Raw genomic sequence first — 16,327 nt, forward strand, 5'->3', positions numbered from 1 at the left:
AGAGAGTGAAGTTCAAGGCCATGTGCGTGAGCCAACGAATTTTACAGAAGAAGGGTCCTGTGTATTTGTACGACCCTCTCACTCTCTATGTACCTACTAGACCACTTAGATCAAGTGGGAGAGGAATGGTGCATATCCCCAAGATTAGGAGATCAAGAATGGGCAGCCACTCCTTTCGGTATTTGGTTGCCCAATTGTGGAATACTTTCCCTCGAGTCTCCGGTTGGAGGAGTCTGAATCCATTTTTCGGAAAGGTCTGAAGACCCATTTGTTTCCTGTGGTCTAATCCGTTTTGTTATCAAGCTACTCTAGATGCTGCTGCTGGTTCTTTGTTGTTACCTTAGCGCGGGGACACACTGGGTCAGTGTAACCAGACGCTCTACAAATACAATTAACATAACATAACAAACCCTTTGTTGATACCATATGCAGGGGAAAAAACACAGGCTTTCTTCAGCAGCACTTTCCCCCCCAAAAAATTGCTGTATTTTGGCTAATTTCTGGGTCTCCTCCAGGGGAATCCACAAACCCTCGGTACTTTTAAAATCCCCATGATGTTGGAAGAAAAGGACGCAAATTTGGCGTGGATACCTTATGTGGACATAACGTTACAGGGGCCTAAGCGCAAACTACCCCAAATAGCCAAAAAAGCTTAGCACAGGGGGGAAAAAGCCTAGCAATAGAAAGGGTTAAGGCATTAAAGTCAGGTATAAACAGGGCCACTGGAATGATACGATTTTACGATTTTGCAGCCATGGCTTTTCAGCATAGGTATTGATTCACCACATTTGCCACATATTCCATCATCTTCTGCATATTCTGCCGATTTTCAGAAATAAAGTTTTGTTTCAAACACATATGCCTCAAAAGTTACTAAAAACATGGTGATGTGTTCTTGCACACTAGAAGGCCCCTCTCAAAGTTTGACTCATCTTTCAGTTGCTTTTTTGCTATGCTTGCATATTAAATTGGTACTAATAAAAATTAAATAATTTCCCAGTCATGTTACTGTGTGTAAAAATGGAAAAATAATGAAGTAGGACTATTACAAAATGTAATGCATTGCGACTCATTATTCTCTTTTCCTTGCAGCATAATTTATTTACCCCTGCTGCATAGTTTGGTCATCCTCTGCTGCATAAGTCGAGTTGCCCTGGCTATTAGGTTTTGTAAAATATGGCCAAGACTATTTAAAATCAAGAAATTTACTAGTTACACCTCTCAGGTAATCACTACATTTACCAGGCATTTTTGATGATCATTGTTCAACATAATTACAGGATTGTGATATTAGATCTACAGGACAGATCTGTTCAGATGAGATAATGCGTATCTTTGCTCTGATTCAAGAAATCTATGGAAATCCAAAGAGCAATTTTTTTAAATATCCAAATTAAGTTTTTTTCCCCCTGAAAATCAAAAAAGGTTATCCGAGTCTAGAACACAATTCATTATTGGAAGCAATCGTTAAGGGTAAGAATTTTAAACTTGGGGCTTATTATTTAATTTTTACCAAGGAGGATGTAGATGATTTAGATATTTAAACAAATTATTGGTGCACCAAAATGAATATCCTAATATGATAATTGTGGCACAGTAGTGTAGAACGATATGCATGAGCTTAGTAATAGATTTTCCCTTTATTTTAGGAACTGGTGGATTTCCAAAGTGATGACTTTGGGTGATAACATTAGTATTGATTTCGCCACTTTAATAATTTAAAAAATTGAAAATGTCTGTATTTTCTAAACAGCAGAGAGATGGTTAGTGAGTCTATGAATGAATGCCGTCGAGTAATGTAATAAAAGACAAGAGATCATATCGACTTCTACTTGTAACATTAGCGGAGAAGGTAATGGGGTTAAATATATGTTATTAGGCAGGTGCATGCCTTCTAATAACACACTAGAAGTCCAGAAACATATGATGTCTCTAGGTTGACCTTTTGAAGTTTTATCGATTATGGGACTTTGATGCTTTGGTAGATTCTGTGTTTTTCGAATCTCAAAGCCAAACAATCAACCATTAATGAACAACAAAGGGGCTTATTTACAGGCCTCTTGCGCCCCGGTATATTAGTTTTAATGTGGGAAAAAGTGAAGTACTGGCGGCGCAAGAGGCTTGTAAATGAGCTCTAAAGTTTGTTTGAAAAGATGCAAAGCAAACGCTGTTTCTGTGTAGCAGGGTCCTATTATGAACGTCTCCTGTTTTCTTTTCGCAGTTTCTGCAACCAGGGCTTTAAGTGGGATAGAAAAACGGGGAGGGGGCTCTTAAAGCGGCGTGGTCGATATAAAAAAGGGCGTGGCTTAAAAACACCGATGCTAAAAATCTGTGCTTCTCATAGTGTGCTGTCCCACTGGTATTCTGTCATTGCATCCAGACATAATACAAGTAACATTACACCTACAGAAAGCCAGGATTATTGACTTTGTCAACGTTTATTAGTTGCATAGGATAAATAAACATTAACTATGGCTTCGTTGTGTATATTATTGAAAATGCTTCAGTTCTGAAATGGTGAAAATGAAAGCACTATAGTCTCTTGGAAGTTTCATCAATGACTGTGAAGAGTGGTAGGTACTGCTGTTGTAGAGTTCAGATTTGTTTTTTCTCCGATAGTGAGGCCGAAAAAAAGAGAGCCCGACAGGGAACCGTCTCAGCACCTGCTTTTAAGAACTAACGGTGCATAGAGGCCCCGGCCCTCTTAAAGCTCTGGCTGTACCTCTCCGCCAAAATGTGAAAGCAGGCATCGAGGCATCGGTTCATCGGACAGTAGGACGCAGGTGGAGCTCGCCTCCTTTACACCCCTCTCTGTATAGGAGTCCAAGGACAACCCGTACTCCACACCAGATGTCACATCAAATGAAAACCAATCCATGGACTCGCATTTAACCCCGCGTTATTGGGGAATGGAGCGGAGGCGCCGCTCGCCCGCCCCGCGCGCCGTTGTCGCAGAGCCGGAGGGCTCGGTTTTCCCATGCATGCCGCCTGCCCTCTGTGTTTACGTCTCACTCCGTGACCTTGTGACACACGGGGGGAGCGTGTGATCCGTCTCCGGTTTCCTCTACCAGGGCTGTCCCGGGAGCCTCTCTCCGGCCAGGCCTCCCCCGAATCTCCCGGCGCTGCCCTTGTGAGAATACCTTAAAGATTGAGGCTGTCCCCCGGTCCTGCCTCCGCCCCTCCCCCTTCGACAGAGCAGGCTCAGCTGCCGCTGCAGCAGTCATGGCTGCCGACGGGGTGGACGAGCGCTCGCCGCTGCTGTCCGCAGCCAGCTCGGGCAACGTGACTCCCACCGCCCCGCCGTACATCGACAACAACCTCCGAGGTAAGGCCGCCCTCCTCCTTCCCCAGCCGGCGTCCAGACACGAGGAAGCTCCCCTCCCACGATAGCCTACTTCCCGCACTCCCAACTTGGGAGCTGGGCGGAGAGCCTGCCCCGGTAAATCCCGCACCACTGCCTGCAGAAGCTGCCCATTGTGTGAGTCCGGGCTTTGTCCTCGTCCAGAAATATGGCAGATCAGGGCTTTAATAGGGCGGCGTTCCTGTAATCTTGCACTCAGCTGTCAAGCCTACAGATCGGGATATTGGGCAGCCCTTGAGAAAGCATTAGTCATCGGTGTATTTGCAAAGGTATCGAAATTCGTGTACCATGCACGATGCGCTATACTTACTATATTCAGTTGTCAATAGCCACTGATTTGCAAAGCGTGCAATACCAGCCTTGCACCCTATTTATATTCTATACCCCCCCCCACGCCTGTCATTGTGCTCATTTGCACAACTATTCGCAAACACATCCCTATTACAAAGCAGCTCAGCTAGGCTGTAACGAACGGCACCGTTAGCTTATACTAAGATCCCGTACAATGTAATGTGTCAGTAGGTAAAACAAAGCAAATGCTTTGATCGACACAGAGCCTGTAAATTACGTTTATTCTACTTCAGAGAAAGGCTGCTCTTTAGGAGGCCAATAAAGTTCTAAATATTCACTTCAGCCTTCAACTAGCAATATGGCTTTTCGGAGAAAAGACGTAAAAAGGTATTTCTTTATTGGGTAACGTTTCATGATCATTAACTATGACAACTTAAGTAACTAACTTCCAGGAGCAACGTGTGACGAAAATGAAAAGGCACGCTTTGATGCGACAAAATAAGAATACTACTTTAAAGTATGTGTGTGACACAATCCTTTCATGGATAAATCATTAATCTATGGCCTGTTCCAACCGTAAACACCAATTCTTGCCCGGTCTTTTGCATGGTGGTTTTTCCCAGAGTTGTTTGTACTCTCTGCACCGAGTCAATTGCCGAGGGACAAGTAGCTCATCACGTGTCCTGACAGCAAACTTTTTTTGTTTCTTCATCGGCCGGGACCCTGTTTTGAACCAATGCCAATGGTGCTTTATTACATCTGTTCAGATACTCGAGCGCAGAGGAGGCCAATATCTCGAATGCCGGATACAAATTCCTTCTATAAGTGAAAGCGTTGCCTTTCCTAACGTAACCAATGATGCAGTTAGCAAATTTAGTAAAATCGGGGGCCTGGTACTGTTAAAACATTAGTCCATTAATTAGCCTAAAAGTTATCAGTGTAGGAGTACACAGTTCCCCTCAAATTGTGATACATCTCCTCCAGTTGTAGAGCTGCATTGTTGACCAGAATTTAATAGCGTTGTAGTTCACTTTTTTTAGGTAGTATATATCGTGATCTTCTATGAAACATGGAGCACTGTGTAGTGTACAATTTATGGCCTTGTTGCCAGTGCAGCAGCAACTTTAAACACGGGCACAAAAGTTGCACATGGATGTTTTGCACATGCAATGTATGCCATGTAAGGTGTCTTTCAACAAACTCAAAAGTGCGTGTGGTTTGCAACCTGTGACAGGGGACCGCAACAATTTTCTGTGGTATGCCAGATCTGAGAAGGTTCGACTTAGAAGTGACCTCGCTAGTGAACCCCATTGAAGGCCCGCGTCGAAAGTGACGTGGCAGAGAATGGCATAGCAGAAGTGACCCCAATACCGAGTGCCAAAGTCTCAAACTAAATTTGCCCTTTAACCCCTCCCACGAAGCAATGTAAAGGTAGTGACGTTGATTCTACCATCAGGTGCCAGTGGGTTAAACCACACTTGCAGTTTTGCACATTCTACAATGAAATGTGTAGTAAGTGACATTGCAAGGGTGCCACAACATTCCGGTTCCAAGGGGTAAAAGCACACTCGCCTTTCAAAACATTCAACCATGTGTGTGTTGTAAGTGACCTCACGATCTGAGTGCCAATAGGTGAAAGCACGCAGATTAATCAACTATTCAACATGCAGTGTGCAGGAATTGGACTGCAAGAAGTGTGTTAGATGGTCAGGGTAGGCTTTTAAAGTGTTCTCTAGTCTCAAACAATGTACTCTCAAAACACATTTTAAAGTAAATATAAAGTAGCCGATTATATTTTTTGAACTTCTAACACTACTTAAGTAAATGGTTAGTTTGATCAGAATGTTTTAACAATAAATAAATGAATGAAACGAAAACAAACAATGAAAAACGAAAATGTGCAAAGTTACTAAACACACATTTTAATAACAAATATTACTTTGGGCAGAGAAAAGAAACCAGAATTGGAAAAACACACTGATAAGTACGATCTGTGATACATTTTCTAAAGAAGGTTAGATGGGTTGCTACATACACTTTACCTCCTCATTTCTCTCCGTAGTCCCATTACTTAGTTAGAGGAGGCCCCCCTCCTTCTAGACACCCTTATAGCAATACAAACGCAAAAGAATAGCACTTATCCCACCTATGCCCCCTTATCTAAGGGTCGCTAGCCTATTCAACCTTCTTCAGCTTTATTATTATTTCTCTGTCTGCTTTTCAGACCCTTGTTTTGTACTATAATGTGGTCTTCTTCCCTCAAGGGCTGGGCTGTGTTGGCAGTCTGCATGTTGTGAGACTTGTTACAGTGCCACAGGAAGTCTGCCTCTAGGTTCCTGGTGGCGCCGGCCTGGGGAGGGTTACGGTTTCTAACAGAACTTCCTCTGCAACCATCTGTAGTTCACTGCCCCCTTTGGTGGATCGAAACAGGAGAGGTGTTCATGTGCTTCTTAATCTGTCTGATCATGCATGGCAGCCATCTTGGTTTGGGCTACTTGCACATCCGGCCTTAGACAGGTATTATAATCATGTCGTTTACTAGAAGTTTCGGGCCGATCAGCATTTCTTGCACACGTTCTGCCTAGAAGTGGTGCCAGTTATTTTTAGAGGCTATACTTTTGGGAATCTTCTTCTAAAGCTTCTTGAGATTCTACAACAAAATCTAAGTGCAACAGACAACTACTGGCCAATGTGTCTAAGATAGTCAGAAGACTCAAATCTTTTATTGACAGCCAAGCAAGTATTTAGATGCCTGGCTTGGATTTTGGTCTGGAGGAGTAGGGTTGCAGAACCCAGGGTTATCTGAAGTTGTGGCCACAGCTATTCAGGTGTCTACTCTTGAGGCCTGTAATCCCCACGGGCCTCCTCTCAGAACTGGTTTAGAGGAATAACGGTAATTCTTCTGGGAATGTGACCCTGTTTTAGTCCTTTAGTTCTTTAGGAATATCTTTTCTGGAGTTTGTCTCCTTCCACTTTCAAGACTCATTGGGCAACCAGTAGAGAACGTTGGGATAGTTTCCACAGTATTTAAGCCTTTCCATGTCCTTTCACCATAAGGGAGTTCTGTTGACCCAGGGAATTCTCTTTGGAACCTTCTTGTATTTCTTTCTGGGTTTCAGGGAGCATATTTCGAGCCTCTGGATAAGGATTTGCTTACATTTCTATACTGTAAGACTATTGTTTCTGATCCACGTCCTTTCTGCAGAAGATTAGGAGATTTGGGATCTTTGATCTTCCAGGTTCTCTAGATTCAAGTCTTCCCAGACAAGGTGATTCTTCACCTGGGTCCTGAGTTTGTCACAGCTATTTTGTTCAAATTTCATGCCAACGCTGAAATTGTTCTTCCTGTGTTGTGGTCTGTCTTAATTCTGTCTCTCTGGAAACGATAGCCTTGCACTCTCTGGGGATCTTAACATCAATTGACTCAGGGCGTATATGTGTAGTGTTTGGTAGAGCAGTCTGCAACACAGGTATCTGACTGAATCTAGAGTTATGCAGGGCCAGAAAATGGTTTCACAGAATGAATATTGAGCTTGTATTTAGTTCTGGCTACATACTGTGTAGCAGAGGCGTAACTAGAGCCACATTTCGGGGGGGGGGGTCTGATAAAAAAATTGGGGAGGGGGCTAATTCTTCCAGTCATAGGCAGAGTGGAGATGCAGGGGCTCTAAGAAGGAGAGGGAAAAAAAAAACAACAAAGCCTTGTTAACAAGTGAATGGTCTTTTAAAGACCAGTGAAGTACTCCGGTGCGGCTGGCAGCTCAAAAACTGTGTGAGTGCCCGGAAAGCTGTCTCAGCCCGGGCTGACACACACGATGGAGGGGGAGGGGGAGAGGGGGGTTTGCGCGCCTGCTGTGTAGGCCCTTGTAGGAATGTCTGTCCTCGGATATACCGATATGAATACAGCAGTATTTAATATGTATACAAAATATGTGCTCATCTACATTCACACACACATACCAACATACATGCATTTATGTGTATTACAGCAGTGCCAGCTGGTGACTTTTGAAACCACACTCTTGTTGAAATCATCAGTATATCCTATTGTTCGCATCAGAGGATCATCTTCCCACCATGGACTTGGAGCACTTTTGCAATATTCCAACGGTGCAGCCCATGATTTGAGTGTCTTTAGTCTGCCTTGCTATGAATAAAAGGTACAGTATTTCTACACATTGCATCGCCTATATGCACGACTCAAGCATATGCAACCACGATGCATGAGGCATCCTCTACTGGTCCACAGCGTCAGGACCAAGCAATAGCTCATGCAGTGGGGTTTTGAATCCAGGCCTGACTTGACTGATTCTAAAGAGGGAGCAGAAAATAAATGAAGCTTTTGCCCATGTCCTGTGCTTCATGTGTTTTTCCCATTTGCTCCGAAATGCACCAGTTTGTCATCTATGTTTCAAAAAAATGTAATGGGGAAAGGCACCTCCCAATCCACTCTTATGATTATTGGTTTCGCCTGCCTTGCTCACTACAAAAACCTCTGCTTAACCAGTTTTTGTGCCCCCCACTTTCAAGTCACCAGCCACCACTGATTTAGGGCAATGTGTAAAGTATCTATGCAGCACCAAAACAGTAATAAAGTCAAAATGCCAAACAATAACAACTGAAAAATGAATTTGAAAAAAGGATTTTAAGTTAATAAACAAAATGACACCAAAACAACAAAAATCCAGTAAGGGAAACAGGAAATATGGAATTTAAAGTTTTACATATAAATAACGGCAAAAAGCATTATGCCAATTTTAGTCAATGGTCATGGTAAACCGAGACCTATGGAGTGTGGGTTGGATATGTTTGTTGCAAATTAATTTTCCTTAAAAAACGAAGAGACAAGAGGCTTTTGGCAAAACAGGAGCAAGTTGGTTTATTAAATGCAGCGGCCGAGACAATATCAACAGAGTAGCGTCAGAAGAAAGTCTCTCAGTATACAGAAGTTTTGGCAGACCATTTTATACATTTCGTGAGGTACAAAAAAACGTTCCAGCATTCTTGGCCAAGTCATAAACAATAAGTACAACCATCTGATAAGAGGGATGCAGGTAGCTCTCGACCTCAGAGAGAGCTATTATGGACCAGTGTGTATGTGTCCGGATGTTCAGTGTGGGGAGTGTGTGATCACTACGTGTGCTGTGTATGCTGTGTCCTGATTGACTGAGTGTTCCTAACAGTATGTGGCATCTATCTTTGTGGTATTTTGGGAATGTGCGCCTTTGGCTAAACTTGTTTTATTGGGGCCAATTTCCTCGGACCTGTTTGGTGTAACTTCCTATCTGTGGGATTGATAAGGGTTTTCCCTGGGTGTTGGACATGGCCTTTTTGCGGGGTTAACCCCAAACTTTTTGCTCCGTTCTCCTCTTTTTTTCCCTGGCCTGTGGCTGTTAGCTATAGGACTCTGGGCACTTTACCACTGCTAATCAGTACTCCAGTGCATATGCTTTCTGTGTAAATTGATGTTTCAATTGGTTCTCCCCGATTTGGCATATTTGATTTACTGGTAAGTCCCTAGTAAAGTGCATTGAAGTTTGCCAGGGCCTGTAAATCAAATGGTACTAGTGGGCCTGCAGCACTGATTGTGCCTCCCACATGAGTAGCTCTGAAAAGGTAACTCGGACCTGCCACTGCAGTGTCTGTGCGCCGTTGTTAACTGCCATGTCGACATGGCAAGTGCACCCTCTTGCCAGGCCCTAACCTTCCCTTTTTCTACATGTAAGGCACCCCTATGGTGAGCCTAAGGTACCCCATTGGGCAGAGTGCAGTGTATGTGAAAGGTAGGACATGTACTGTGTGTGTTTTTAAAGTAATATCAATTCCTAGACAACTGGAAACCTGGCAAAAATCAGGTCTTACCCATGAAGAATGATAAACAGAAGCTCAGTGTACTACCAAAAGACAGTTAAGAACAATTAATTTTATTCATACATATTATTTTGTTTAAAACGGGTACGACAACACCAATAATATAACCATAACATGACGATCAATATAAACCTACATATATTTCTATTTAATTCACATACATTCTAACATAAAAATACATAATATAGTAAAATAACTCCAAGGTGGCTAGATCTAAGTAGATGAAGATGTTAATCTCTACGCGAGTTTCGGTGTGACACACGCCTTCTTCAGGAGGAGCCACTTGAATTTCTAATTATCAAGTAAAGAACACCGGGAATATGACCACAGTCTCAGAAATAATGGATGAAACTGTCCAAAGCCTTAAGTCGCCCAATCTAGGGTATACAAAAGGGTCGTGAGGGATAGTATGATGTGCCTTGGGTTGGATCTGAAAACAAGTCTCCTTCGATGTCTCGTGTGTATATACTCAAAGCGATTAGACGTTTGAGCCCAAGACGTTTAGAGGTTAAAATTCACCAGAAGAAATAATGAATTGATTTTATTCTTGTGGTAGACAGGGAGTGGACAACTGTCCCACTAGAGGCTGTTATTTCTACATTGTGCGGTACGGGCCACTAGTCTTCAAGTGGCAGTAATGTCTATGGATGGTATAAAACCGCAGTGGATGGTATAAAACTGCAAAGATGCACCATGTGCAATTTAGTCGCCGGGATCAAAAACGTCCGCCCTGCCTCCAATGATGTACTGTGTGTGTGACATGTCCTGATAGTGAAATGCTGCCAAATTCGTTTTTCACTATTGAAAGGCTACCTTGTCCCATAGGGTAGAATGGGAGTTTATTTATAACAACTTATAAATAGCGCCAGGATGCCCTCTGGGTGACAGGTTCTGCGCTCTATAAATATACTATAAATAAATAAATAAATATATTTTCCCATTGGGACAAGATTGAGAAATAAAGTTTAGGCTCTCTGAACTCAGAATTTAATAACGCATCTTTTAGTAAAGATATTTTTTAAATTGTGCGTTTGAAAATGCCACTTTTAGAAAGTAGGCATTTTCTTGTTTAACCATTATGTGCGCCTCTGCCTGTTTGTGTATTCACTGTCTGGTTGTGGAGTGACACGGGCTGGGGAGGTGTATTCTCTCAGACAGCCACCGGGGGGTTGATGTGAGTACTTCCTTTCCTGAATGAGTCAGGGTTGGGCTCAATAGACCTGGGCTGCATTCAGAGTAGGCACAAGAGAGGATAGAACCGGTTTGGACTGGGCTTCGAGACCCTTGCACGAAAAGAACAAATGCTTTTTAGGGTATAAGTATTAGACCTAAACCCCCTGAACTTTAGATCATCCCTGGAATTCAAGAGGACCCTTTGCCAAGGAGAAGAGCTGGAGATACTGAGAAGTATTGCCCCTTTGCTGTGTGCTGTTGGCCTGCAGTTGCTGTTTCTGCCAAGGGAAGGAGAAGTACTTTGCTGTGTCCCCTGCTTGAAGGAGATCTCCTAGGACCTGTGTCTGCTGGCCTCCTGTTCTGACGTCTCGGGGACACAAAGACTTCACCCCCAGCTCCCCTGATCTCTGCTGGTGTGAGTTCCGACCTGCCAGGAGGTGCCTGTGCCAGTATTGGACCTCTGGAGGTTGTTGCTGCTGTTTCGAGGCTTGAAGAGAGAAGGAACTTGAAGAACTACAAAAACAACTCATCGCTCATCTTGTGGCTGTTTTTTTGACGTATCTCCACAGCCCGAGAAGAATTTCCACGCATCGGCGTGCTGCTATGAAAACCCACTCAGCGCCTGTCGCCGCTGCAAGAATCGACTCATCGAGGGGTCGCGGCTGAAGAAAACCGACGCAAAGACACTCACCGTCGCCACATCGATTTACCAACGCATCCTGGATTTCTACGCATTGCACCTGTGCAACAAGTTTTCCCGACGCATCACCTGCCAGCCGGAACTGTCACGAAGAATCGACGCATCACTTCCCCCCCAGACCGGATTTGACGCATCACTTCTCCTGCGTGCAGCTAAACTGTCGCATCCCCTCCCCAAGGTCTCAGGAACTGACGCATCTCTTTGCTTTCAATGCTTCTTCACTCTGCAGGCTTATGGCCTTGTGAATTTTGACGCAACTACAGGTACTTTGTGTAAAAGTCACGCATTCATAGTTTTCTATGGTACAAGTTCTAGAAACCTTTTGAAAGTCATATTTTTAAATGTATATGTTGTATTTTTGTCGTTTTATCTAAGTTTAGATAGACATTTTATTTTTTAAACTGGTATGGTGTCCATTTGGGGTGTTTTCACTATGTTACCGTAAGTGTTGGTACGAATACTTAACACCTTGCCTTTAGTTTAAGCCTGTCTGCTCATGCCAAGCTATCAAGGGGGTGAGCAGGGGTTATCCAAGTGTGTATCCCCTTACACTGACTAGAAGTAAGGGTCCCTCTTTGGACAAAGGTACCTACCTCTGCCAACTAGAGACCCCCATTTCTAACACTGGGTGTGCGTTTGTCTTTAGGCTAAGTGTAATCCCACCTGTGACCTGTCATTTGGTAGGCTCGGCTTTGGGTTGCAGGGCCTGTCTCACTAATGATTCTTCTACTCTGGGTTGATGGGGAGGTCACCTTGAGTGAATCTAACAGCAATAATATGAGTTTGTGCAAATGTGTACAATTAATATGGCAGTTGTGAATATTTTTACCAACATCCTCCGTATTATGCGTACAGTTGTCATAGCGTACATCAATATTGTCTTTACTGATATTCACATTGTTGTGCGTGCATATATGAGGCAACATTGACATTGTTTCAACTGGTATTGGCATTGTTATGTGGGCTCATTCTACGGCATACATCGACATTGCATTTATTTGTATTTTTTTTTTTGCAGAGTTTTATATAGCGCAAACTTGACTCGAATCGGGTAGCAGAGTGCTTTACATAGCACCAGTTACGTTACATGAGGACACACATTAATTTTTGTTGGGCACGGGGAGATTAAGTGATTTGCCCAGAATCACAGGGTGTTTTTTTGCGTCCTTACTGAGACTCAAACCCAGTTTCCGAGGTCGAGCGCCTTAGCCGTTAGACCAACTAACGGCTGGTCGGGCCTGCATTTATCATGGTGTGTAATTATATCATATTGTTGCATGTTGACAGATACACCAACCAATTTTGTCCTGGTTAAAGATTTTACTTTCTGACTTAGTTCTTGAAATCTCAGTTTTCCACAGGAGTGCGCCTTGAAAGCTCCCAGCACCTCAGCGGAGGCGCTTAAAGAATTGCAGTGTATCAGGCAGAGACCCGCAGCAGGGTCCAGTTCTGGCCTAGTTGCCACTGAACAGCTGACATCTTCCAGGGAAAGGCCTCTTGCAGTTTGTTGTCTCCCTTTAGCTGAGGGGGTCTTCAAACTGAGGGGGGCGTGCCCCCCGAGGGGGGCCTCAAGTGGTCCCAGCGGGACCCCCCTGCTCTGGCCAAAAGAAGCATTATGCTTAGGCTTTCCTGTTTTCAGTTTCTATTATTGGTAAATCCTGGTGGGGTTTTTTCAGTGTTTTCAAGTGATTTCAATACCATAAAAAACAGTTTGTATCAGTGGTTACACATTTTCACGCCATTAAAAACAACAGAAACAGTGTTTTTTACGGTGTTTATGGAACTTTTTGCTTTTATTATTGCTTGCTTTCTGCACTGATCGTGCATGGTATATAGACAGTATATGTACAGTGTAAATGAGGTCCACATACACTTTTACAAATCAAACTTACCGTAGTACACCATACAATACTTCTTCAGTGAGTCTTTGGTTATGCACGCTCGCTCTTTCCTTCCCATGGAAACTTTTATCTGTGAAAAGGCCCTCTCAACATTGGCAGTTGAGACAGGCAACAAACACCAAAATAGCCAGTATACAATTTGCTTATCTGGCCACTGACATAGCTTTCCATGCCAATACTGTGCACCTGAAGATTGTGATTCGCTGCAACAGGTTCTGCAACATATGTGTTGAACTGGGTGCATATACCCTCAGCGGTCAAAATGAGGCAGCATTTTTGAAACTCCAGAGAAAATGTCCCTTTACCCAAGGGATCTATAACTTGTGCAAAGAACCACAGTGAGGCTTTATTGACTTCAAATGCCATGGTTGGTGAAAGGCTTTTTGTCATACATTGTAAAATAAAGGTTCCTGAATTGCTCCTCAATATTTCTTTGCTTACTAAGTAGCAAGCACTCTAACATGGAATATGTTGCAGTACCAAAGTCACTAAAAGTGTCACCCAGCCTACTATCCGGGAGATGTTTCACATCTACACCAGTTATGCTGAACACTTGGTAGACCAGGGAGTTTTCAGACTCTAGTTGTTTAATTATGTCCACTACAGCAGTCTTGCTTTCCTGTAAAAATCTTAGAATACAGTAGAGGGTACTTTTTTTTCAAATCGCTATCAATATGTGACCAAAGATCCTCACATTTATTGCCTTTGGCATCATCACTCAGCAAAAGTTCTGTAAACGGTTGTCACATGGATAATATAGCATTCATCGCCTCTAGGACTGACAGCCACCTGCTAAGTGACACAGTTGGGATGACTCTTTCTTTGATGCCACACAAAGCACAAAATGAGAAATATTTGCGTTTTTAGTTTCCTAGCATAACAAAACAGTGCACCAGAATGGACTAACAAGTCACTATCATTCTTCATTAATTTTGAAGATTGTAAAGATGCTTTCAGCATACCATCTAACAAGTGGCAAGGATCTCGTACAGGGAAGCACTTTAGCTCAGGTATTGATTTTGACAGGTCCTCACACAACTTTTTCATATACGTAGCTGAATCACTGCAAATGCAAACAAAATCACTCCAATCTTTGTTGAACTTAGTGAGAACTTTTTGCAGTAGCATTCCAAGTGACACTGTGTTCCATGTTTTCCAAAAGTCTGGTGTCTTGTTTTCACCAGTATCCCAAATGCTTTGTGACTCCACTCTTTTCACATATACCTGTCACTATACCTTACATTGAATGTTTAAAGCCTGGGGTGTTTGGCAATTCACCTACTGTCAATACTGACTCACTAGTAAAAGGGGCTGATGTATCAAGGGTTTTTACCCATTCTCTGTGGGTAAATGTGATGGTACATATTGGGAATGATTCTTATGAAAGCTAATTTTTTTCCTATCAGTGAAAGACTCAAACGTAGACAAAAAATCAAATATGATTTTGATATTTCCTGATTCTCTACAGTTTATAAAATAAATAAACAACACCTAAAGCATGCTTCTAACCCCTGAATATTTATACCAAAGACAACAAAGCTGAAAAAAGGAAGAAGAAACAATATTTTAGTGACATCCCTAAACAACAAAACTCATGCAGAATAATGTTAGCCCAGTCTTTCTTACTGCTACCTTATATAACAAAGTAACATTGTATTGGGCCCTTCAGGAAAATGACTCTTTCACTCTCCTTTTCCTTTCTTTGAATGGCATTTAGTTAGTGGTTGTGCAGTTTTTTTCCAGTGTTTATATGTTTACACTGGTGAGGGCTATTTCCCTTCCTGTGGGGTTTTATCAATTATTATAGGTGTAAACCTAAAACCGTACAGCCTAATTATGTTTAAAACTGCTTTGTTTTCAGCAGAAAAAAATGAGCTGCAGTAAACCGCTCCGCCATGGTCAATCATTAGCATCTTTTCTCATTTATATCCTGGCTGGAAGAAGGTGTCAAAAGGGAAGGGAATCCAAATAATCTTCAAAACCCCCACCCCCATTTTTTTTTCATCATACTGTTGATACTTTTGCAGCTACTAAGGCCTGCCTGAACGGTATGGTATGATATGTATTTGATTGCATTTTTAAAACGATAAAAGAACTTAAGTGCAATGTTTTAAATTAGTATAGTTCAAAAATCAATGGTGAGGGAAAATAAATTATAGTTCATTCAGCTTCCTCAGGCTCGAATAAAGAATCAGGGGGGAGAATGAACCACTTGTCCTGTATTTCCAGGGTCTTTGATAACGTGGAAGGAACCACCTTTGTAAAAAACCCTCAGATCCAAACACCGGCGTCAGGCGGTATATCTTGGTTCTCCGCCATTCAGGAATTTTAACACTTTCACTCACCAGAGCATAGCACAACTCTTTTTATTCCTATTTCTGGCAACTACTGGGAAACCAGTTGGTCTTCCTCCATGTGGAGGTCAGCATAACAAAGGAAAAGACCCAATGATATTGCTGTTGCGACACTGAATGGCGGAGAACCAAGATATACCGCCTGACGCCGGTGTTTGCATCTGTGGGGTTTTTGCAAAGGTGGTTCCTTCCACGTTATCAAAGACCCTGGAAATACAGGACAAGTGGTTCATTCTCCCCCCAGATTCCTTAAATTAGTATAGACATATTTAAACAGTGGCAGTTTATTAGTATAAGTGTGAAAAATTTTAATTGGGGGTGGCCCAGTGAATTTTTTTTTCCAGTGAGGGGAGGGGCACGGCATAAACATGTTAGTGCTCTAGCCACACAGGTCAGCCAACTGTCCCTTTCAGTCCACTTTTTTTTGTCCTGGGAGCAAGGAGGAGCAGGTCCAGTCCTTCAGGGCTCCTCACAGATCACACATAGCAGGTCAACCCCCTTATGATCTTTTGCAGGTCTAGTAAGTGTTCTGAAGAGGGACCTTTGGGATGCTATATTTTTGCCTGCCACACGCTTGTGATTAGGGGTGACTGCTGGTCCCTCCCTAACCAATGGAGTAAAATGTCCTAGGGTAACCTACTCACTTTTTCAGCAGTTCCTGTTTGCTTTACTACAA

At 42.8% G+C, this 16,327-nt stretch overlaps 1 protein-coding gene across 1 annotated transcript in view; it reads left to right on the forward strand.

Annotated features, from left to right (window-relative positions):
- Positions 1 to 2,521: 2,521 nt before the first annotated feature.
- The window catches only part of PIP4P2 (phosphatidylinositol-4,5-bisphosphate 4-phosphatase 2), a 249,429-nt gene continuing 235,623 nt past the window's right edge, over positions 2,522 to 16,327 (forward strand). The window contains exon 1 of the mRNA XM_078687057.1: positions 2,522 to 3,325. Within this exon, the coding sequence (XP_078543183.1) occupies positions 3,223 to 3,325 (103 nt within the window). The 5' untranslated portion in view covers positions 2,522 to 3,222. The remainder of the gene's footprint in view (positions 3,326 to 16,327) is intronic.

Source organism: Lissotriton helveticus, chromosome 4_1 (genome assembly GCF_964261635.1).
Source record: "Lissotriton helveticus chromosome 4_1, aLisHel1.1, whole genome shotgun sequence".
NCBI classification, from domain to species: Eukaryota; Metazoa; Chordata; class Amphibia; order Caudata; family Salamandridae; genus Lissotriton; species Lissotriton helveticus.